The sequence below is a fragment of the Anabas testudineus genome, chromosome 7, assembly GCF_900324465.2.
Source record: "Anabas testudineus chromosome 7, fAnaTes1.2, whole genome shotgun sequence".
NCBI lineage: Eukaryota > Metazoa > Chordata > Actinopteri > Anabantiformes > Anabantidae > Anabas > Anabas testudineus.
The window spans coordinates 20,393,704-20,417,763 of NC_046616.1; the positions used below are offsets into that span (position 1 = coordinate 20,393,704).

General features: G+C 39.1%; 2 protein-coding genes across 3 annotated transcripts; both read left to right on the plus strand.

The window, feature by feature from the left end:
• The first annotated feature begins 8,008 nt into the window (after window positions 1-8,008).
• On the plus strand, window positions 8,009-9,574 carry tcf15 (transcription factor 15). Its single transcript, XM_026368473.1, has 2 exons — window positions 8,009-8,658; window positions 9,237-9,574. The coding sequence occupies exons 1-2, from the start codon at window positions 8,182-8,184 to the stop codon at window positions 9,297-9,299; spliced, it is 540 nt and encodes a 179-aa protein (XP_026224258.1). The 5' UTR covers window positions 8,009-8,181; the 3' UTR covers window positions 9,300-9,574.
• Window positions 9,575-17,406: 7,832 nt separating this feature from the next.
• On the plus strand, window positions 17,407-21,978 carry LOC117152872. 2 transcript variants are annotated; one of them, XM_033326048.1, is made up of 6 exons: window positions 17,407-17,538; window positions 17,763-17,891; window positions 18,021-18,234; window positions 18,814-18,980; window positions 21,604-21,706; window positions 21,885-21,978. In XM_033326048.1, the coding sequence occupies exons 1-5, from the start codon at window positions 17,512-17,514 to the stop codon at window positions 21,658-21,660; spliced, it is 594 nt and encodes a 197-aa protein (XP_033181939.1). In that variant the 5' UTR covers window positions 17,407-17,511; the 3' UTR covers window positions 21,661-21,706; window positions 21,885-21,978. The 2 variants fall into 2 exon arrangements, with proteins under 2 accessions (XP_033181939.1, XP_033181938.1); XM_033326047.1 differs by having other exon boundaries at window positions 21,604-21,978.
• Window positions 21,979-24,060: the final 2,082 nt, after the last annotated feature.

Genomic DNA, 24,060 nt, shown 5'->3' on the forward strand with positions numbered 1-24,060 from the left:
TTATTTTGCTTGTGTCATTTTCTCATGCCTTTTAAAAATGTGATGAATCTGTGGGGACCGCTACCATCTTTATGTACAGCAAATGCAGAAATATGCATTAAGCTGACTGACACAGCAACAGTCTGCAAATGTTGAGGCCTTTTGCCAGCAGACATTTTGAGATTTCGCAGGTGTTACTAATAAGACTAATGATGGCTCTGTTGTATTCAGGCGTCCCAGTAAACAGTGACAGTGAGCCAGCAGGCTCAATATGTTGCTGCATTGTCGCCGTGCCAGCAGAACGGGTCTAAATTGCTTATTGCTTGTTACTTTTACTCTGTTATGTATTTGGTGTGAGTCGTTAACAAGTGAAACCAGCCAAACTAACAAACCATGACATGTTTGTACCTTGTGACTTGTGTAGACATTTGGTTTGTTGAAAATGTTTTGCAGCTCTTTACCGACTGGGAGGTATCGTTGCTGTCACAATTTCCCAATAATTACAATGCTGGTTGAAGTTGGAGTTAAAAGACACTGATGTGAATGGTTTTTCTAGCTTGGCTGCTCTTGATGATAACTGATCTTAGAAGTTGGGACAATTCTTTAGGAGAATTTGTACAACACCTTTACATTTCTACACATTTCCCAAAGCAGTACTCAAGAGTAAGCTCACACACACACACACACACACACACACCAGCTACTTGTTGTGAATAAGGTGATGAACACATTTAATTGTCTGTAAGCTGTGCTATATATTAAAAACACATCTCTCCAAAACAGCAAAACTGTTCCTACTGAATATTGCTCTGTCTCACACACAGACACACACATATATATAAGCTATATGTTCCACATTTATACATCAATGTAGAACCTGAAAGTGTACCACCTGGAAAGTATAATTTCATTTAGAAGCACACTCTTGATAGCAAACTATCAAATTGATTATTTTCATTTGTGCTTTTATCTTGGTTTAGTTTTATTTGGAGATTTTCTAATAACTTTTTATTGTCACTTAACAAGCAGCACCTGCAGTAATAATAAAAAGACCAATGAACAGAAATGATACAAGCTTAAATAATGCAGCTTTTGGGAAACAGAACACTGATTAATACGACAAAATATAAAACATTTTATTTTAATTCTTGAAGTTTGTAAACTTGCACACTACAGTATATAGGATCCATGTCATGTCCACAGATTTCTAATAACACAGTGCAGGGCATCACACTGAATGAATGAAGATGGAAGTGATTTCAAACTCATTCCTAGATCCTAAAACTGAAGCATCATCATTTTGTTATTTTGTTATAACACATTTTGTTATGTGCACCTTCAAGTTCCTCTTGACAAAGATTTAAAGGCACATTTAATTAGCATTTATATATAATTATTCCAAAAAGTTATTTTTAGTCTGAAATTATATTGAAACATCCCTTTAGTCTTTTCATCTCTCGGCACTAGTGTTAATTTTAGAGATCAAACAGTGCGGCTCTGCTTTAAAGGGGCAGCAGTCGAGAATGAGGAGGAACTGAACGTGCATTATATGATTAACGTTTTCATTAACTGAAAGACAGACGGGGTGACAACAGTACTACTACTGTCATTAAGTAGGACTGTACCAAAAGTACTCAGTAGTATTTTAATTCCAACAAAAATAAATTAAATTTCAGCGTCAATTTTTTCAGTCACATGTGTGTTCATGCACATCCTTCGCTTGATTGTGATGTTTCAGACAGCACAAGAAGGCGAGGTAACAGACAGGAGCCTACAGACCAGATGGTGTGCAGAGGGAGTCAGGTATTATGCGAACATCAGGCTGACAACGTCTTATTCAAGATGTTGAGTCTTGCTGAGTCTGTCCCTTCTTCCCATCACCAGTCTTTCTTCCACGTCGTCTCTGAACAGGATCCCTCCTGTTGCCTTCCAGATTGTGTTTTTACCGGAGAATTGGGAGGAATGAGAAACGTGTTCTTAGCTCCGTTCATATGAAAATCCTGCTGCACCAAGACCTTCTTTCACTTTTTTTGAAATGCCATCAGATCAAATCATTCTAATAGTTTGCAAGCATCAGTCCTTTTTTAGTGTAACTGCACTACATTTACAATAAATAACAGTTATCTTTTACCTTTATTAAACATACAAAATGACGATAATAATAGTTTGATGTGTTTTAAATAGTCCTGTGTGTAAATGTAGTATTAGTTTGTTGTTTGTACTGACCTTGGGACCGGCCCAGCTTCCTTAATCAAGTCAGACAACAGTCTCCGTGCTCCTGCTTTAAAGGAAGGAACTTTAGGTTTGTGGAATATTGTACTATAAGTGAACCTTATGCACAGACGAGGCCTTTCTGATCATGCTGCGAGCTCAGAGCTGCTTGATGCTCTCCCTTTGTGGCTATTGAGGAAATGAAGGGAGACATTAGGCAGTTTTTACCGACTCACCCTGAAGGACTCTAAATTTCTCCTCTGAATCGTCGCGTGTGAGAAGATTTCCTGCAGCTCGTTCACTGTCTGGAAGTAACCATATCCTCAAAGGGGGTTTGACACGCAACACCAATATGAAAAAAAGACTGTTGCACCTGTTGCTTCAAGGAGCAGTTTTCATGGGTGGTTCTGTGCACTTTATCTTTGAGGATTTGAACAGATCAAGGGGATTTATAAGGGCTAAGAAGAGGAAGTGTTTGTGGGCATTTTCACAAATGGATTGGGACCATGTCGATTCTCATAGACTTTTTATCAGTTGTTGTTGTATTGTTCCGTGACAACACATGAACCATGAAATCTGGTGATGTCCACACCAGGTTTGATTTTTTTCTCTGTTCAGTAAAGTTTTCTCTTCTGCTAAATAGCAAAAAAACAACTGAACTCAATTTCCCAAGTTTTGATTTTGAGTTTATCTAACTGCAACATTTCATTTCTGTTAACTTTATACTATTTTTACAAGAGCAAAACTTAGAAATGGTAATTAATGTTACTGTGAGTTTACTCTAGTCAAAACAACATGTTGTAATGTTTTTTTAATAAGCTTGGTTTCCAATTACAATAATAATGTTATTATTATTGTCCGTTCATCCATAATCTTGTTGTTAGCTATTTAGTTTTTATTGTACTGCCAATACGATTGACCCACACCGGGAAGTGACTGAAACACTTTAAATTATTATCGGAGAAGACATCTAACCTCTCTAAAACATACTATATAAAGACACATAATGCACAAAAAAGGATTTCTGTATTTCTTACAGTATGCTGACTGCATGCAAATAAATGTTTCTAATTACCTTAGTTTGATAAGTTAAATAAATGATCCGTGGGACGTTTATGTTGTAAGATATAATCGAAGTAGATTAAAAGGGTTGAAAATAAACTGATGTGTTTTGTTTGTTATGATGCATCAGTCTTTTCTGTAACTGCAATATACAGAAATATTCAGCACTCCACCAGCTGATGATGCAGAACTATATTAATCTTTAAATCACATATGGTGCAGATATCTGCATGGGCCAGTATCACATTCATACTGTATAGTGCTGTACGTTTGTGTTCAGAGTTCTCTTGGGATACATCATTGTTTGAAGGTAATGTGATAAACAATAATAGAAAGAGGCTTTTCCCTCTATAAAGTGATCTGGTAGCAGAGTAGATCTATCAAAACCTTACTCGGTCTCTCCTGCACAGTCTGCACATGTAGAATGGCCCTGAAAAATGATCTCTGGTTAACCAGCTCAGCCATTTGTTCCACTTGGATAGGTGTTACAACCAAATCCTCTTGAAAGAATTGAGGTTTAGGTGACTGAAGCAATGAGGACTTCTCACAGCTTCCTATCCGGAATTCCCTCAGACTACCGGTGGCTGCAGGCGTGTAATTTGTGCCAGATTTGCAACAACGTATCCACCCTGTGACCTCACCACAGAGACACTTTGTGCATATTCGCCTCTATGTAGCTTTGTCAAAGTATGCATGTAGCATAATAGCAGTAGAATGTGTTTCACACATTTATCTAGTCTCCTTGATGCATTGAGCTTTGCCAGTGACATAACATAAACATAAACATATTTAACTTGAACAGCCTCCACTGTAAAACTACTGGTTGACTCATTAAGGTTTTGTGTGTAGGCTAATACATTACCATGTACTTCACATCAGCTTTGTCATCTCTGTGACTTCAGTTACAGTTGAAGCTGTGCCAGTGGGGGTGGAATGGAAAAAAGTGTAGGGGAACCACAACTGAATAAAACGCTTTCTCAGCAAACATTCTTCAAACTTCTCAAACACAGGGGTTTTTCATAACATTATTATTCGCTACATTGCAACAATTACTGGAAGGGAGCCGCCATTAATAGACCATTTCATCCGCTTTTGCTGCAATGATGGGCCACAATATTTCATGTTGTTCAGAGATGAAAAGTACAGTGGCAAATTTGTGAACACTTTAGAATTATGTTCTAGTTCTGCAGAAATACCTAAATGACCTAAAACACTCATCAACTCATCATGTAGCAGATAGTGGGAACAAAATTAACAATATGAGAATAAAAAAAAAGACAAAACAAACAAACAAACATCACTCTAATGAATTTATTGTGCAGCTATGAGAGCAGCTTCAGGCCCAAATGATGATACAGACACCACTCCTGTGGTCACAGTGTGGTCACAGTGGTGCTGAATGTTTTCTGTTAGCACTCAATCTGCCTGACAGTTGACAGGTGGAGTCCAAAGTCATTAGAAATTCATTCATTCACCCTTTCCAGCCTACTGAGCATCATCTTCCTATAAGGTCTTAAGAAATGTCTTTGGTTTGACCCGTGACAAACTTATATCAAGACCAGATTTGTCTTCTTACAATAAGACAGGACCTCTCAGACTCTCAGTTGATTGTCATCCCATTGACTGAAACACCCTTTCAAACGAATAGATAACCCTAGTGGTTCACATACTTTTGAAGGAATTAGTGTAATTTGGTCTCATTTGAAAATCTAATCCTGTTTCATGTCATTCTTATGGAGAAATAGAGAAAATTCTCAAACTCTTAAACATAACTGTACATATTTCTAGGTCATTTTAAATTTAAAGCACCGTCAGCAGGGTGAAGGGTAAAATTGGTTAGAAGTGGTGTAAAGTATTTTTAGCCTTGAACGGGGAACAAACAGAAGGTGAATATAGGAGTATATGTGACATGCCATTATCTTCAAGCCGGGTCATTTACACTGAAAGAAATCTTTATAACTAAAAATGTTTTCTAACTTATGTTTTAAAAAAGGCTGCAGAGTTTTCTAAAGCAGATGGTCACTGAAGTTTCTAGCAAACATAACAGGAGTACATAGTTTGTTTACTAGTCAGCCTGAGATTTAACGCTTTAGGCAGTGCTTACAGCAGCAGGAAGACGTACAGTATGTGGGCTCAAAATAAACTACAAAGTCTGTGTTGATTGGAATAAGTGAACATGTTGTTCAGCTTTTCAGGAGGTTTACAGGCACTATGAACAGTGACCAGTTCCCCATCGAAGGAAAGTGAATGAGACTCAGTGTCACTGCGGCACAACAGAATAAAATAGGCTACACAGACTCCTCTCACCTGTGCACATGTAAATTTGAATGTTTTAAGGAAACTAGATAATAATTCACTGCCTGGCCAAAAAATCAAAAAGGAAACAGGTGAGAGTCATCTATTACATAGTTACTGCACAATGAGGTCAGCTGACTAGAACTCATTTCTGCTGGTACATTGATATATTTGACTTTTTTTTTATTTATTATTTTATTTTATTTATTTTTGGGTATTTTTAATGGTGTGAGATACTAAAACATTTAAAATAAGCTCCTGGATCTGAGAACTAAATTTAGTGTTGTCTGAGCAACATCTGTCTGTCATGTGAAACTAGCGTGCTCATAATGGAAATGCTAACATCCTGGTAACAGGTGGCATGTTCACCATCTCAGTTTAGTTTACTATTTTTGTAATATCTCACAATTAACACTAAACACAAAATCAAACTGTGACTGACGTGAGCGTAATTTGGTTTTTCTATTATATAATACGGGCCAAAAAACAAAAAGAAAGAAAGACAAGAAAAGCTGGTGATTGCACATAGCAAAATGTCAAAGGAAGGAAACTAAGTTATTGCAATTCATCCTCTGAGCATCATGAATATAGTGTATGTAGTGTGTGTTCACCAACTTTTATAACAATCAATCAAATAGTTGAGGTGAGATTTTTCACTGGAAGCCAGAAATGTTAAGTTGATGTTGGCAGGAAAGAAAAAACACTATGTGGATCACTAAAGTTATTAGGATTCATCCTCTGGGGACACGGAATGTGTGTATAAAATATCATGGATGGACTGACAGACTGACATTACTGTCCACAGCATGGTCAAACATGTGACAACACAGTCAAAGAGTGCAGCAGAGTGTCGTCCACTCTGTGGCTCAGACAGAGCTGCTGTTCTCAGGTCTCTGATCCACAACAACACAGATCTCAGTGGGTGGCAAACCCAACATGCTGTCTCCTCCTCACTATGGACGAATGGTTCCACTTCCTCTGTGGACGAGCAAAAGATGATTTGATGACGCGTCTTTAGTCCCAAGTCAACACGTGTACACCGGTTCCCACGCCTCACAAGCTCGTATCATCAGCTCAGAATAAAACGTCATGGTTCCTGATGAATGTGTTTAAGTACATAGTAACAGAGTGTGTGTGAGAATTGCAACATCAATTGTTAGCTGATATTTGTTGATAGTTAAACTATTATTTCTGGATCATCACATATCATATCAAATACAGTTTTGTGGTGTTGTAATTAATTTATATTTAGTTAAATCTCTGCAGAGACTACCTTGTGAAATGTTCACACAGTCACTGGTGGTCAGAGTCCTGTATTTGGTTCATGTCCTTTGTGAGACCTTGGTGCTCGTTCAGCTCAGTTTGGATGTCTGATGTCTGACTTGCAGCTGAGGCACACTGAAGTGGTTGGCTGTGCTGCCGGCTGTGGTTGGATCCGACCTTTGCCTGCTGTGGTGTCTAGGAGGGAGAAGTCAACCATTTGCCACTGCTTTGTTTTTCCGCTTTTAACTTGAGACAGCGAGACAACAAATCCTTGGCATTCCACAATCATCTGCTCAGTGTTGATTTACTCACAATTAATTTTGCCCTGTTGCCTGAACTGTGATTGGCAGCAGGAGCCAAAAGCAGCATTTAATACATAACAATGAGATTACAAATAACTCTAGCCTGTGGTGAAATAGTGATACAATACAAGGTCACATAATAAGCCAGGCTTCCTGACAAAGCACATTCAAATTAAAGAACTTCTTACATTTGACTTGAATATTTCCATTGGAAATTTGCAAGCCTCCAAGACAAACACAATTTACATACATGGCACAACTTCTCCAATCGTCTGCACAATTGTGTTCAGATGTTTGTCACTGACGTTTTACGGACACATTTTTAGGTATGTTTTGTGTACCCACCAACAAAAACTAACCTCAGTGGGTGGTAGCACCATAAACATGTCAGACTAACACTAGATAGTAAAAGGTGCCATTAAAAACATTTGTACATTTTGCAAGTATATAATCGCACTGCTGGAGGAGACAGAAGCCCCCTGAGTCCTGCACTTACAGACAAGTTACAAGAACATTTACTCAAGTGCTGCACTTTATCACAAGTTTATACTTCAACTTCATTATAGCTAATATCAGTTTATTGTACTATAACAAACGTCCAACAAACAAAAGAAATCTAATAGCTTAAGGAAGTAGTGAATAACGACAAGTATATTACCAAAACACACCGAAACTGCAAATGCACTCTCACTTGACCTTTGACATATTCATGTCAATTATTGTAGATTTTTAATTTCAAACATTGTGTGTGTGTGTGTGTGTGTGTGTGTGTGTGTGTGTAAGCAGTGTTTTTACTTGAGAGGCTACTGTAACACTTTGCTGTGTGCAGCTCCGCCCATGCAGCTACAGTATAAGAGTCCAGCTGACCTGGTAGTCAGGGTCCGTCCTTCCAACAGGCCAACGCAAACTGACCTCTGAAGACTCGGTCAGCTTAAAAAAAAACTGTTTTTTTTTTCACCAGCCGTTTTGTTCAGCCAGTGTTTCACACTGACATGTGGGGATAGTTCCTGGGTTTGTGTTCGGACTGATCTCACAGAGGACTTGACGCGGGGACTGGTCACTTTTCAGGATGACTTTTGCCATGCTGCGGCCTGTGGCGACGCACTTGATCTACTCAGACTTCACTGTCACGTCCGAGGACGATGACAACCGCAGCGAAAGCGACGGCAGCTCGGAGCAAAGTTACTGCAGCTCCGGTGAAAAACGCAGAAGGATTTCGCACAAACTGGAAGGAGACTCCGCGGTGGTCATGAAGCAGAGGAGCGCCGCTAACGCCAGGGAGAGAGGCAGGACGCAAAGTGTCAACACCGCATTCACGGCTCTTCGGACTCTCATCCCCACCGAGCCAGTGGACAGAAAGCTGTCCAAGATTGAGACTCTTCGCCTGGCATCCAGCTACATTTCCCACCTGGCAAACGTGCTTCTTATTGGAGACGGCGGCGCTGAGGAACAACCGTGCCTCGGCGCGGTCCATGCGCAAGGAGAGAGCGGGGCGAAGCAGCCGCGGACCATCTGCACCTTCTGTTTGAGCAACCAGAGGAAAGGGGTAAATGCTGTGTTACTGCACATCAGAAACACACAGAAAATACGGTGCACTACAGCTGATGCTATAATATACTATAATGATAATAATAATATATGATATTAAAAATATCACAGTGGCACAGATGGATATGAAACTGGGCCTTTAGCTGTGAACCCAGACATGTATTGTTGATCTTAATTATACTAGTAAGAGATTTGACTTTTATGCTGCATCTGTTTGCCTTTTACTTTGGACACTCTATGACATTTTATGACATTTTATTGTTTTTTTTAAGTGTGTGCGTAGAAATCGCTTTTACGCACTGCACATCTTGGCGCTCAGTGTAAATTCCTCACACAGTCAGACACAGATGTTTTTTACTGGAAGAACTACACTGGTAGTATAAAACATAATGTGATAGGCAACTTCATTTTCAGCTTCGTCCTGCAAGTGGAAATTAATTTAAACATCTAACGAGGAGGCTAAAAACTAATCATGTTTTCATTTCCCTGCAGGTAAAATACAGGAGGCTAGTGATGCAATCAAGTATGTTCTTGTTTAATCTTCCTAAGACAGATATTTCTCCCTTTTCTTTCCAGATGAAGGATGGCAAAGAGTGTTTAAAAATGCGAGGGCTGGGTCCAGTGCGGACGAGACGCTGACTGAAGCCCAGTGAAAGATAATCAACCTGAAAATCCTCAAAGACTTTCTCAGGGAAGAGTCAAAGCTGGAGTTCCAATACACACACACACACACACACACACACACACACACACACACACACACACACACACACACACACACACACACACACACAGACACACACACACACATGCTGGATGAAACGATGGATCCAAAGAAGAGACTATTTATACTTGACTGGGAAATGTAAGCATAAGCCTTTCAAAGATGCAGTGCATTTGTTTGAAACTTATGAGTTTTGTCCATTTGTTTTTTTTGTTTTTTTTTTTTGTTTTGTTTTGTTTTTTTGCAAAAGTTTTAAATAAAATATATATTTTATCAAGATCTTAGAGATTCCCAATTTCCTGATTTGGGTTTGAATTATGTTTGATGTGTAACACACTGTGACATAAACAAAGCGGTTGTTCTTGTTATACATATTTCAGGTTTCATGCGGTGATTTGACATTTATATACACACACACCAATAATCTTTTGGTACATTCTCTGTTTTATGGCAGGTGAAATTTTATAAAAGGTGCAAACACGTCCAAAGCATACAGCTTGGTGGCAGCTTGGAAAATTTATATACTTATAAAGAAACACAAAATACTGTATTTATTTAATTTCCAGTTTAATGGATGACATGTGTTATATGTCTTTGTTAAAAGACATTTCATATGCACACATGTTCACTGTTTCCAGTAATGTTGCTGAGACGTTTATAAAGCCTACACAGCCACAGCAGAGGTTAAGGGTTTCTGATGTCGCTGCCCGGTGTATTTTTTTCCACATCTCACGACCGCTATCTTTTGAAGTCTGTTATCGATTAGTCACGGCAAATAGTAGCCCACACTCAGCTCGGGAGCCCCCAACACAGCTGTTGGTATGTCAGAGGAATAAATCACTGCTGTGGGCCCAATCGACAGAGAGAGATGGGGTTAGAGGTCAGAGGTCACTGTGGAGCGCAGGAGTAAAACACTGCTGACGTATAATCTTGGCAAATGATGCAAATCTAACCCTGGTGTTGATCCTGAAGAGAAATGCTTTTCTGTGAGTTTTTTTATTATAGGTGGTTGAAGGTTTATCAAATACCGACTTTTATTATCTCCATCATTATTACATGAGGATACCTTTTATTTGTTTTATTACAATTGACTAAATCTTCTGCTGTAATTGTTGTATTCTCTTGCAACACAGTCCCCCACAGCACAGATGTAATTCAGACCACTAGCACTGGAAAATATTTCATAACTGCTGAGAAGTCAGGCTGCTATGTAGAAGCAGCCCAGTCTCTGTTGGCTTCCGTCAGTCAGAAAAAGTCACTCTAGTGATCGGTCTAACAGGCGGGTTGCAGCTCAGACACAGCAGCTGAGCCCAAGTTCCTGTCTGGCTTCGCTTTGAATCAGACTACAAACCTAGTCCTCAGAATGACACCGGACGGCTCCCCCGTGACACAGGAGGCTGTGTGGAAAGTGAAGTTTAAGGCAGTTAAAGGTGCTTGCTGGGGGTCCAAGCTGCCTCCTCCCCCACCTGCCCTGTCAGGGTAATTGGAATTTGCTGTGCTTAGTCCTCAATGCTCAGGCCCCGGGCCCCCTCAAATGGGTCCCTGAGGCTCCCCTCGACAGGAAGATGTCACAGAGGCACAGGAAGGGAAAACAGCGCACAGCCGACCTCTCTGAGGAACTCTCTGTGCGGCCAGCTTTGGGTCAGTGCCAGTCTTGACATCATCCGGCACTGGGACCCAGATGTACAGCTCTCTGGTGGTGCTTTTCACAGTGACTGGACCAAATAGTGAGTTCTCAACAAAATCGGAACAAGACTTTTCTCTTTTTTTTTTTTATTCTCCAGAATGACAGGTAAGAAATGATGCCAGAGAGAAACCGAAGAAATGTGGGAGAAAAGCAAAGACAGCGAACGAGGTCAGGGTGAATCTGTTTAACACGTCTGACAGGCGGGAATCCACCTGGAGGCCACTGCAAAGGTCTACTACTTCACTTTGGTGAGTTTTTTCCCCTCTTCCTCGGACGCTTAACCCCCAACAGAGATTTCGAGCAGAAAGAATGTCATCAGACACGAAACAAACCTACACACGGCAGCTCCACCTCCTCCTGTCAGTTTTGTGATCTGGGATGAAAAATGACCCGTGATAGTCTGTCCTCTATTGTTTTGGGAAAGATAAAAGCAGAATGGTATTTTTGTCTCTTTCAAGGATGAAATCACTATAGTAACTTTATATAAACAAACTAAAGCTCAGTAGCCTGAAGGCAGAGGGAGATGCATTTGCTTTAATGACCCAGTTTGACCCAGTTTTGGTTCAGTACCACACAGACAAGAGATACCATTTTTCAACAATATCGGCTTTCAGTTTTTGGCTTCTTCAACGCAGCAGGGGATCAAAATCAGTTTTGCCAGATTGGTTATTTGACTTTTTAATTTTTGTTCATTTAACACTCAATGCTTTCAGCGCTATGAGGAGATGTATGCTTTTACTGTACGTGTAAGTCATTTATGACAGTGTCATGACAGTAAAAGTGAAAATCACATTTTATGTTCACAGTTTCAACAGTTATTACTTATTGTGTAAATAAATCAAATTCAATGCCCTGTTAATCTTAATTTATCTTAGCCATGCTAGTGCAAACCATCCATTCACACGTCCACTTCCAGGGGGGCTGGAGTCGGTACCTTGGTGGGAACCAGTAACCTATGTTATTGGAACCTGCCTAGTTAAATAAACAGGGATTCAAATGTGCACAGTTTCATAATGAATGAACCAGAGAGCAGCACACATTTTTGGATAATTTCTTTCTTTTTTTTTTACAGGATTTGGATGCAAGATGGCTTTACTGTAGCAATAAAGTTCAAGTATACAATAAAGCTGACATCACCGTAAACCTAAAATCACACCGAGTGTGTAAAATCTGTCTTCTTTATGTTACCCATTCGACGGCTCAATGCTTTATTGTGCATTACAGGTGGCACTTTAATACGCTGGTTCTACCTTTGGAGCGAGTCATTCATACCTAAATACAGAAGAAACTGACATAATGCGACATTTCAGCCTGGTTTCCTGTTAATTGGCTAACACTTAAATGATCTAAACAAAAGAAGAAGAGGAAATAATCACATTTAGGAAGCACAGTTTATTAAATCCGGTCGAGTAATGACTCTATGAAAACATCTTTGCAGATCAAACGCAAATCACTGCTCAGACAAGACGGGCTGCTCAAACGTGTTCCTGTCCTTGCCTCAGCAAAAGAAAAATAAATCAAAATAGATGATCCAGAAACAGGAAGGATGTAAAGTGGGGTTTTTTTTAACATCATCTGGGAGCACAGTGCTGATTCCCACAAGGATGCTTATCTTCATGATTTTGTAGTCCTGCCAGAGAGCTCTTCTTAGAAACAAACCTGTACTTGCAAATACTTGAATAGCTTTTTCTGTCACACAGAGTCTGTGTCGGCATGTCTCAAACACTCGCTTGTCAAATGTGATGATTGATGTTGCGGAAATTCTTCTGGTGTGGTCGAGAGAGGCCGGTCTGGAGGAGAACTGAAATCTCTGTGTGATGCGTCACCTCTGTTTTAATTTGTGCTCTAAAAGAAATAGGACTCAGCAGTTGATGGTCCAGAAAATGACAAACATGCAGCTTAGATGTAGATTTTAATAAATGTTCATTTCACTGACCCCTCACTCCATGTCCACTAACGTGACCTACTTATAAAACACCCTGCAATATTTCTCAAAACACCTCTCCCAGCCCTTCTTGTGACCTCCTCCACCTCTTATTTCCTGTACCAGAATCTACCCATGAAACACACGTGCTAGTACATAATCCACATTCTGAGACACTTTTGGGGCTCGAGACTCGATTTGATTTTACTCAACATGACCACTCCTCTGATAGGAGGAGGAGGAGGAGGAGGAGGAGGAGGAGGAAGTATGTCTCCTCGACCATTAGCTGAGCTTCTGTCTGAGGCCTGCCTGTCTGACGAGCTGCTTGTGTCCCCTAAAACATTCAAGAACAATTGCTTTCATGTGCCAGAAGGTTTGGCAAGGCCTTCAGACAGAGGGAGGATGATGGAGGGCTGTACAGTGAATGGGAGGGCTGGGTGGAGGGAGCTGGTAAGAGGAAATCCCAGAGAAGAAATTAGGGAACAATACAGACCGTCGTGACAGAGCTCTGTTCTGCTGCAGCCTCGGACAATCAGCCTCCAGCACTCAGCAGCCTGCCAAAGCTGAGCGGCAGAGGTGAGAATCCAGCAATGCAGACTTAAAAGGGTTTAAGCGTCCTTAAGCAAACAATTGAACAGCCTGTGTGATGCAGCTCTGCAGCTCTGCAGCCTCTATTCCTCCACAAAGGCAGGAATCAGAGCAGGCAGTTGCAGTTCTACGAAATACTAGAAAACAAAAAGCATTATCCTGATCAAAAGGAAAGAATCAGCCCACGCATATCTCACCCCCAGACGCTAAGACAAAGTTTGTTTTTACTGTGAGTTTTTTTATGATAATTCTCTGGGTTTGCTTAACAAGCACCTCAGTGGCTGGTGTTGCTTGTTTGCTTCCATTAGCATGTGTGTTAGAGTTACATATACAATACATATTCATGACCAGAAGATCCTATAGACACAGTGTTGGAACCAAGGTAAATGAAGACTGGCTATAAAGTGAACATCACCCCAGCCACTGACAATGCAGCAACAAATTTTTCATGACAAGCAGATTCACTGTTCTCATTTTCGTTCTCATTCTTGTTCTTATTTTTATTCTGTGATTCATATTTTGGTATACAGTGTGTATTGTGGGTAATGCTCAATTGTCTAGGCCATTGCACAACATGGAGAAAGAAAGGAGTGTGTACTCAGTTGCAGTCGTTTACATACTAGAAGGTCAGTGGTCCATTCGGTTTGAGGGATTCCTCTGATTTGGTTCCTCCTGGCCACAAACTAGATACTGTCCTTGCTGATGTTGAATCAGACTCGGTTTCTTCTGTCACGTTGTGCTGAGCTAACTCGAGCTGTTTGTTTCTAAAGTTCATAGAAATTTGTTGGTGTTATTCAGACTCATTACAGACTCAGTCTAAAACTTCTCACTGATTTGTTGGTGCAGAAATGTAAATGCACAAGACAAGAATGGACTGGATGGCAATGTTGAAGTCATCATCAATCAGCTTTCTTATTTTCACTTGAGAAGTTCTGAGCACCATCTGAATTTCATCTTCTCTTTGTTTTTATTTTTAAGAAAAAAGAAAAGAAAAGGTGTTTACAGTCAGGTTTACAACAAGGCTCTTTGGCATTAGAGTAGTTTTTTTAATTATATTCTCTATGAATTGTCTATTTGATTTCATAATGTGTTTATGTTTTTATACTTTCCTTCTGCAACAACAATTTCCTCTTTTGGGACAATAAATATCTTAAAGGAACTGAATTAAACAGGCTGTTTTAGTTTCCATTTTCTTCAATTACCGTTTTAGTAAATAGCCACCTGACAGCAATAACATTCTGGAGTAATTTAAAAAATTAGAAGCCTGTTTTATCTCAAAACATCACCTATCAGCCTGTCTGGCAGTGAGGCTTTGGTACCGTTATGGTCCATCAAAGAGCCGTATATCTGTCAAACCGCAGTAAACATGCACAGTCCTTTCTGGGAAAGTCTCTGTGTACAGGACCTGTGGGAGCGATGGCGGAACCATTGGGATGTTTCATTTCAGCAAACAGAGCAAACAGTCAGAGGATTTCCTCAATCAGAGCCTAAAGAGTGTGCAGTGAACAACCTCGCTGACAGAAACATGGAGACCTGCACTAGCAGCTGGGCGTGCTAACAACCTCTGGGATTTGCTGCTGCATGCAACACCCTCTAACTGCGGCTCGGAGCACCAGGATCGAACTCATACACGCACACATCACACGTGCTCTCGCTCACATTTACACCAAGAATTAAACCATCAGAGAATCACAGCCTTGATGAGTCTTCAGGCTTCAGCTGTTTTTTTGTCTCTGACCTCTGTGATCACACTATTTCCTGTTGAACTGTAAAATTCCCTTGTGCTTGATTAGGAGCGTTTTTATTAATATTAGCAGTATCAGCACATCTGCATCGAAAAAAGAAACTGAAAGCTATTTCAAAAATGTAAAATATCAGGCTTTTGTATGTTTCTGTGATATTTATTTGTCATGCTGAGATTACGCCCTGTCATAAATCTAAATCTGCTCACAGCTGCACTTACTGGTTTCCAATAGGAAACTGCCCAAAAAAAATTCCTCATTTCCACCGATGTTCTGTTGTAGGATCAGTAAATTTTTATATAATATTTGCTGTGCCAGCTGCTGCTGAATGAGGCATTGTTAAATACAGATGGTGGAATCCAAACACCTCACTCTTCCCTTTTCCATAAAGTCAGTCTGCTATTAATAACCATATATCGACCTCCTTTGTCAACAAGAGCGACACATACAAATAATATGCTTGAAGGGAGACAATGGGGAGTTCCCTGCCATGAACACAACAGGATGAGCCTCCCTCATAATGGTGTAGTGTGTGTGTGATTGATGTGCGCCTACTGTATGTAAGACAGGCAGTCTCCGGAAGAAACAGCTCTCTGACCAACTTAAAAGCTGTCTTAAATCCAGACCCTTTGACATTTTCCCGCTCTGGTTAAACACACAGGAAAATTAGGTGCAACAAGTTCAAGTTGTTTCATCTATCACATGCAAAATATGCTCTTAATTCAAACACAGCATACATTTCCTCCCCAGTTGGCAAAACACCTTATATTATCCTGCTGTTGATCTGATCCTTATCCTAACATGTTGCAGTCGTTTTATTGTGTTTTGTTCATTAGGACTTAATGATATCATGGTCCCGCGTTATGAAAAAAGGTCACCGCCCCCACCTCTCCTACAGAGGAGCAGGACCTGTATGCTAAAATATGGAAATTATTTTGTATCCCTTTTTAGAGATCTTGTGGGTGTTGCTTTGCATTTCTTTCTCTTCGTTTCCAATTTGAATCTCTCATTGGAGTTTTGCATCTCCACGCAGCCATGTTGCACTTCTTTGTGGCCATTTTAAGCCTCTTTCTAGTTGTTTTGTCGTCATTGTGTCTCTTTGTGGGTTTTTTATGACTGTTTCAATGCTTTCTTGCAGGTAAAGCAAAGCTCTGAATTTAGTTCATGCCGGAGTTGAAGCGAGGATGTTAAAAACTTCATGCCACACACGACCCCTTCGATTCCAATGGCTGCACTGGTATTCATCTACAGAGCATGGTTGTGGTTTATGACACAGAGCAGGTCGTCATCTGATCACGTGGTTTGCAGTTCAGTCCGTGGTTTCCCCCACCCCCATGCTGCACCGTCTTTAGGCAAGTCGGTGAACCCCAAATTGCTCCCAATAGTAAGACCAGCACCTGCTATTGCTGGCTGCCATAAATGTGTGTGTGAAAGGCTGGAAGAGAAGCATTGTATGTAGGAAAGTTGTTTACTGATCTGGCTAGGCTTGACCCAAACTATTTCTGTAAACTTTCATGTGATCAAATTAGTGTAATACTATGAATGTCTTTCAGGAGCGACTCAGTTGCCATTCTGTGGTCTCACTATACAAGCGTTTACTTTCCAACAGCAAAGCAGTATTACCCAGCATAACCGGGGTCAGCAAATAAATAAACAGATAAATGAAAAAACAAACAAAGTAAGATTCAGGATAAGTTAAATAAGCAGTCCTTATAGGTCAAGCTCAACTTTGGATCAAGATGTTTCATGCACTTAAACGACTTACTTCCCAATCGCTTAATCTCTTGGACCCGCAAATTTATTTCATGAGCGACATTCATTCTGTCATTTTCTATAATTTTTTTTCCAAAGCCACAGAACACATTACACAACAATGTCATTGACAGATTAGCATTACATCAGCAATGCTCATTATGCGTAAACTGTTAACAAAATTGATTGATTGGCCCTTTAAGCAGCCTCCCTGAAAAAACGTGATCTGATGTGAGGTGCAAATAACACTGTGGTGATGCACTGTTCTCGAGCTCCACATGGGGGAGCACTGAATGAAGAACAGAATAACTTCCAATAAAACCCACAGCTCAGATGTACCCCTCTCACAGGAAACTGACTCCATTTCAAGTGAAGTGAGAGAAAAACCCCAGTTGTTACAGCTACAGTAACAAGTACCAGATGAAGTGTAAAGCATGTTCCAGACGATACTGTTCATTCAGGTGAGTTTAAGTCTGACTTTTATAAAATAATTACATTTCAAGCTTATGGCATTAAATTCATGTTTTAGGGATAATTACATCCACTGAACAAACAACAGCAGTTGAATACATTTATGCTTTGTTCCCTCACAGTTTGTTAGGTACACCTGGTCCAAAACAACTGAAAAATGACAATAGTGCTGTGTATGTGTTTGTGTGTGAACACTGTGGTTTGACTTTCTCAGCTCCTGTTGGTGCATTACACAATCCAGGGTAAGGTACGTTATGAGGTGGACTGCAATAAAAATGTTTCACTGACATGTCCAGATGTTGACTTTGACAACTTGAATTTCCTCTCAGTGACGTGGTACAAGGTGAGTGACACATTATCCTCTATGAATTATCTCTGACTTCCAGTTAAATAGTTGGTTTCATCTTAGATGTGACTGAGTTTCATTTCAATATGATGCAGAGATGTAAAAATGCCTCTTTGGTTTGAACAGCTCGAGAAGCAGAAAAAACATGGCATTGTCAGGAAAGGTAAAAGTGACACGTCCACTCAAAACTACAACTTCACACGTGTGGCTACGTTTGGAGAGAAATACAGTCTGTTCATCCCCAATGTGACACCTGAAGATTCAGGCAACTACGAATGTGCCATTAGTGCAAATGTAGGGGGCCAAAATCTGAATCTAGGAGTGGACCTAACAGTTTATGGTAAGTTTTCCATCTTTGGCGGAATATTTGAGCATCTGAACTGAGCCAAGCACATATTCACAAAGCATGTTAGCAACTTTTCTTACATGTCACCTCTAAACTTTGGAGCTCTAATCCATAACAAGCTGTTTATGGCAGATGCATGTGAAACTGTGAAATGTTCCAGTTTTGATTTGAATATGAACATTATAATTAAAACAAGGTTAGAATTATAGAAATCTACCTGTTGAAGTCAATATGTGATAGGAGTAGGTGGTTAAAACTCAACAAATGTGCAAAACCCACAGTTACAAAAAAAAAATTGCAATCAAACTATCTACCTCTTTTGTGCAAACAGTCACAGAATGTGCAAAGCCACATCAAAAAGCAGGAAATACATTATAAGATGATCCATCTCCTCAAACACACAATGCTTTCCTTTCCATTGTTCCATTTATGTATTTTCCTTACATAGGCACATATTGCACCATTCATTCAAAGTGAAATGTCTATCTATGACCATTCACCATGTAATAAAATTAAACATCTAATTGATACTTTTTTCTTCTATTCTTGTGTTTTTATCTTGTTCAAATACAGATTGTGTGACGCAGGCTGAAACAACATCAGTGATCACTGTGTTTAACACCACTGAGTCCACCCTGCTCTGCCAAAACCAAGCTGAGGACCTACCAGTCCTATGGGGCATTATTGGCTATGTGGCAGTGGGCCTCACGAAAATCCTCATATGTCTAATGAGCATTTGGGTAAATACATTTTATTAATTTGCATCCACTTTATTGTTCTGTTCTAGGTATGAAACAAATGAGTGAAGTGAAGGTTTTATTGATATTGCACATATAAACAAAGATTTTTTACCATAAAATATTAAAGGGGATGGAATATATGCCACATAGATCACACATGTATAGGTTATATTGTGTGACAGAGCTATGTTTAAGGATTGGTTATGTTTAGACTAGCTATAGTTTAGAAAATGGGATGCTGGTTTGTCAAATTATAATTCATTTTTTTAAACGTTGGGGACCATTCCTGTCATGGTTACAATGATACGTGTGCAGTTAAACTTAGGGGACAATTGTGCTGATGCTTGAAAAACAAGGTTTGCTGTCTATTGGAAACAGGAAATGAACAGCAGCGTTTCATGTTAAAGTGTGTCATTTTAATACATTGTCCCTGCAAGCGCGATTTGAAATGGCCAGTGAATTCCTCCTACATAAAATCAAGCCATAATTTTGCGAACATGCATTTCTTTTGGGTTGTAGTAATTTTATTAACAACAAAAACTATTTACAGTACCCTCAAAAACTTGACTTTCTCTGCCCATTAGGCTTACTCAGTAATCCACCCATGCAGGTATTCTAACCAGTCATAGTAACATCACTACCCTCCTTTGCACCCATGATAATTACTGTTGAATTGTAACTTGAACATAACATGACATAACATTTGATACTTCTTATGGTAGGTAGGTATAGGTATGAAGAGGAAGTACAGCTGCATAACAGTATTTTTGAAACCTCTGTGGAAGCATGTATAAAATAAAATTAGATCTGACCTAAATTGGAGCCTTGAGGAACACCACAACAAACTAGCATATAGGAAATACAAAAATTACATGCCTGAGAGGTGATTTTTTTATTCATTAACCTGAACATATTTGTTTTTTGAACCTTTTTGCCAAAAGAGAATGACTTAAATGATTGTTTATGAAAAGAGTTGTTGATTATTTCTATATTGATAGTTTCAGCTCAGTTAATTCAGCTAATTTGACGCTGTACCAGAAGTCATCTAACTACATCTAAGCAATCAACAAGGCTCGTGATCAGTACTGCCCCTCAATTTTTCCTCACACCAGATTAATGTGAGAAACAGAACAAAGCTAAAGCTGAATGTGTCACTTAGTTTCCTTAATGTTTGAGCAACATCTGATGTCCTCATATTGTTTATTGCCAATTATCATTTTTTTAAGGCCAGGACATTTATGTCAGGGCAATTTTTACATTCATTCAAAAACAAAAACTGTTACTTTCATTTTGTGTCATTGTTTTGCACAAGCAGCAGGAGAAAATTGTGCCTACTGTAATGTTGACTTGCACACTAATATACTTCCATATATAAAATCAGAAATACTTTTGAGGTCTAGAAAAGGAAATGCACTGCTGAGACTGCACTCCCAAAAAGAATGGCAGCATCATTAGTTTCAGCAAGTGCCCCGAGCAGTGGATGTTGTTTAAGGGCACATTCAAACATGTTGTACAGTACACCACTGTTTGCTTCCTGTTTTGCAAGCAACAGTCAGCACTGGTGTCCATATATAGAGTATATACTCTATATATTCCTGGTGGCAGGTGCAGTGTGTCATGTTTTACGTCTCTTTACAGTCTATTTCCTCTATTTTAAACGTCTGTGTCCATTAGTTTATAATCTGTGCACGGTTGCATGCATGGTTGAACAAAACTCTAGACTTCAAGACAGCACACCACTGTTCATTTCCTGTTTTTTATCTAGCATGACTCAGATTTTTCTCTAAAATGTTTTTTAAGTTACAACCATGACAATGAAGCTCTGCTAACCTCAGAAAAAAGTTTTTTTTTACTCCAACATGATCATGATAAGTGCGGCTTTGTGACTTTTTGACACTTTTTTTTACACCAATCTAAAGCAATTAGTGAGAATAATATTTTCATGATGATGCTGCTTTGATTGACACCATCAGAGAGGTATCGCTTTAAGAACGTCTTTACTATTTTAGCTGTAGCTTGCTGTGGTGTAACATTTAGATGGGTTTATCTTAATGCAAGTGAAATAGAAATGCACATTTAGTCATTTGGCAGATGTTTTTTTTTATCCAAAGCAACTTACAGGTGAGGTACAAAATACAATATATATATATATATATATATATATATATATATATATATATATATATATATATATATACATATATATATATATATATATATATATAAACACTCATCGTAGAAATTTACGGTATGGTTGTATAGACAACCATACCGTAAATTGTGAGTGTTTTTTTTAAATGCAGTACACACAACATATACATTAGGATCTCACATTAAATAATACAATAACAGTATTTTTGTTTTGTCTTCTCACAACCCTGTAAAAACCATTGCATTGTGTATGTGAATAATGCTGTTTGTGTTACTATTTATGTCTGATAATATATCTGATTGTTAATCATGTTTGTGGACACACTGTCTCTGAGCTGAGTCTGACTCTGATGCACTGTTTCCACTGTTTTTTTTTACTCTCTTTACACAAAGTGGGCGGACTGCTTTTCTGATATAATAATTAACTGCATAGACTTATTCTGTTCTTCGTCTTCTTTCTGTTTTCATTCAGGCTCTTCATATGCGTTCTTCAAGACAGCAGCGTGTGTCAGAGTTAGAGTGGAGCTAACTCTGATCTGTCTGGAGACTTCTTGGAAATGTCGTTAATAGACAAATCCTCTGAATCAGCAATTAGATTTATTATTTATTTTATTTTCTTGTTATTAGAGGGATTGATGTATGTATTCCAGCTAATGCTTATATCTATTATACACTTCAACAACAAAAACTGATACCATGCATATAGTGATTCAGGTATAAACTGATTCTCTCACTGTAATAACTGATATGGGAGTGAAATTATAAAGCTCAGCAAACAATTTTAAATCATGTCACTCTTTTTGTTGTGCTGTGGATAAATATGTAATTATAAACTTTCTCTACTTTACCTGTTAAAACCTCTGTGGTTTTAATCCACCACGTTATCCTTTTAGTTTCTGTCTTAAGTGAAATGCTCAAAGAAAATGATTCTGAAACTGTGACACCACACAACTTCACAAACAGGTAAACAGGTATATTTTGTGGCTACGTTATCTTTAAACCTTAGCCAGGCTCAATAGCATTTTCATGACTTTTGGTCAGACTTCTGAAGCCCCCTTGAACTGATTCTAGTTCCTGTTTAAAAACTGAAGTGAAAGTGTTGCTCGAATGTGTCTTACACTGTAATCATGTCCTCTGGTCTGTATTCACTTTGACTGTAGGAAATGTAAAGAAATCCAGCAGCTCTCATGAACATCTTCCCCTGGGTTTGTCTCCTGGCTTACAAAAGCAGACTAATACAGGAAAATACATTACATGTATTGCTGCTTTTAGAAAATATGAGACCATACAAGGGGCGAGAGAAACTGAGAGCAGTTCAGCCAGTGCAGAGCGTAGAATATAACGTGCACAGATCACCACCTACTGGCAAATCCCCAAACGACATCCCCACCGTCAGACAACATCCCCTATCAATAAAAGACAAGCAGGACATTTTGTCAGTGCTTCAATGTAATATAATCTGCAACACTAAAACACTGTTCAGTTCCATGTGTCAAAATTATATCTCATGTAATTCTACTACCTGCACAGGAAATATATTTTTCATGCTCTCAGCTGTACGATGTAAATGGAGTGAGGTAAAAATAAAAACTTCTTGCCTGCTGCTGTTTTCCACCATAATTATTCAAAGTGATTGTTGGAACTTTTTGATGAATGCTTCATCATCATCGTGCTCTCATCATACACAATAAAGCTTAGTGGTTTCTCTGGTCTGAACAGCAAAACGCTGAAGAAATGCATGAAATAATTACACATATAAGAACATGGAGGTGAACAGGTGACTGAGCAGCTGACAGAAGCACAACCCTAACTGAGTCCTCGATCGTTCCACCGGCAGCACCAGAAGGTCTAAGGTTTCATTTGTCTTGTGAGATCTTTTATGATCTAACAGATGGATTGCCACAAAACTTTGTGGGACAGACATTCTTTTTTCTTTCATCTAGCACCATCATCAGGTCAAAATGTGAAGCCAAGAAGACAGGACCCAAACGCAGACTGGTGAAGAGGCAGGCAGGTTTAATGCAAAACTCTTAAAGCACAAAACAGGCTTAAAAATGAATCCAAGGACAAGGTCAGAGTCCGAACAGAGACAAACACAAAGTCAAACCATGATCCGTGGGTCCTGTCAGAGATTCAGCTCTTTTTTGCCAGAGTTTCACTACTTGTTTGAGTGTCTGTTTGACTGTGTGTTATGACTAGGTACCTGATTAAAACATGGCGTCTACTCATTTGTGTAAAAGTTGCTCAGTTGCACGTCTGAAAAGAATTTTCATTCTACTGAATTTCAGTCTTAAAAAAATACCTGTATGATCCTCTCAGCTATATTTAATGACTATAATGCTGAAGTCAACATTCTGCATTAATTGTATATTAGGCATGTAATATGGGATGTATTTTACACGTTCAATCAGCTCTTGTATCTCTGTAGTAAAGTAGGATCAGAATAACTCCTGATGCCTCTCACCTCCACTCCTCCACAGGCTGTAGCATGTGTGGTCAAAGCCCTTGAACTAACACATGCACTCCTCAACAGTTCATTAGGTGCACGTAGATAAAACCCCTCTTAAAGGCAATAAATGTCCACTTTTGTCAGATCTGATTTTAGAAAGGATTTTTCCATTGTTTGTGGTATTGATGAAAGACGTGTTTAATAATTAAACCATACAGCAAATATTAACTTTTTGCAGCAGTAAGTAAACAATGTTGGGTTAAATCCCCGTAATGTGGGACACTGCTTAATGTAGGACACTGCCGAATGTGGGACACCTGAGGTCCAGTGTGTGAACACTACTACTGAAAGGTTTGAGGTCAAATAAAGGAATAAAACAAAAAATAATAAAAAAAAAAATATGTTGCTGACGAGTGGAGAAGATTGAACTTTATCAAAGAATCCTCTATTTGCAGCTTTGTAGATGTTGGACTTTTTAAT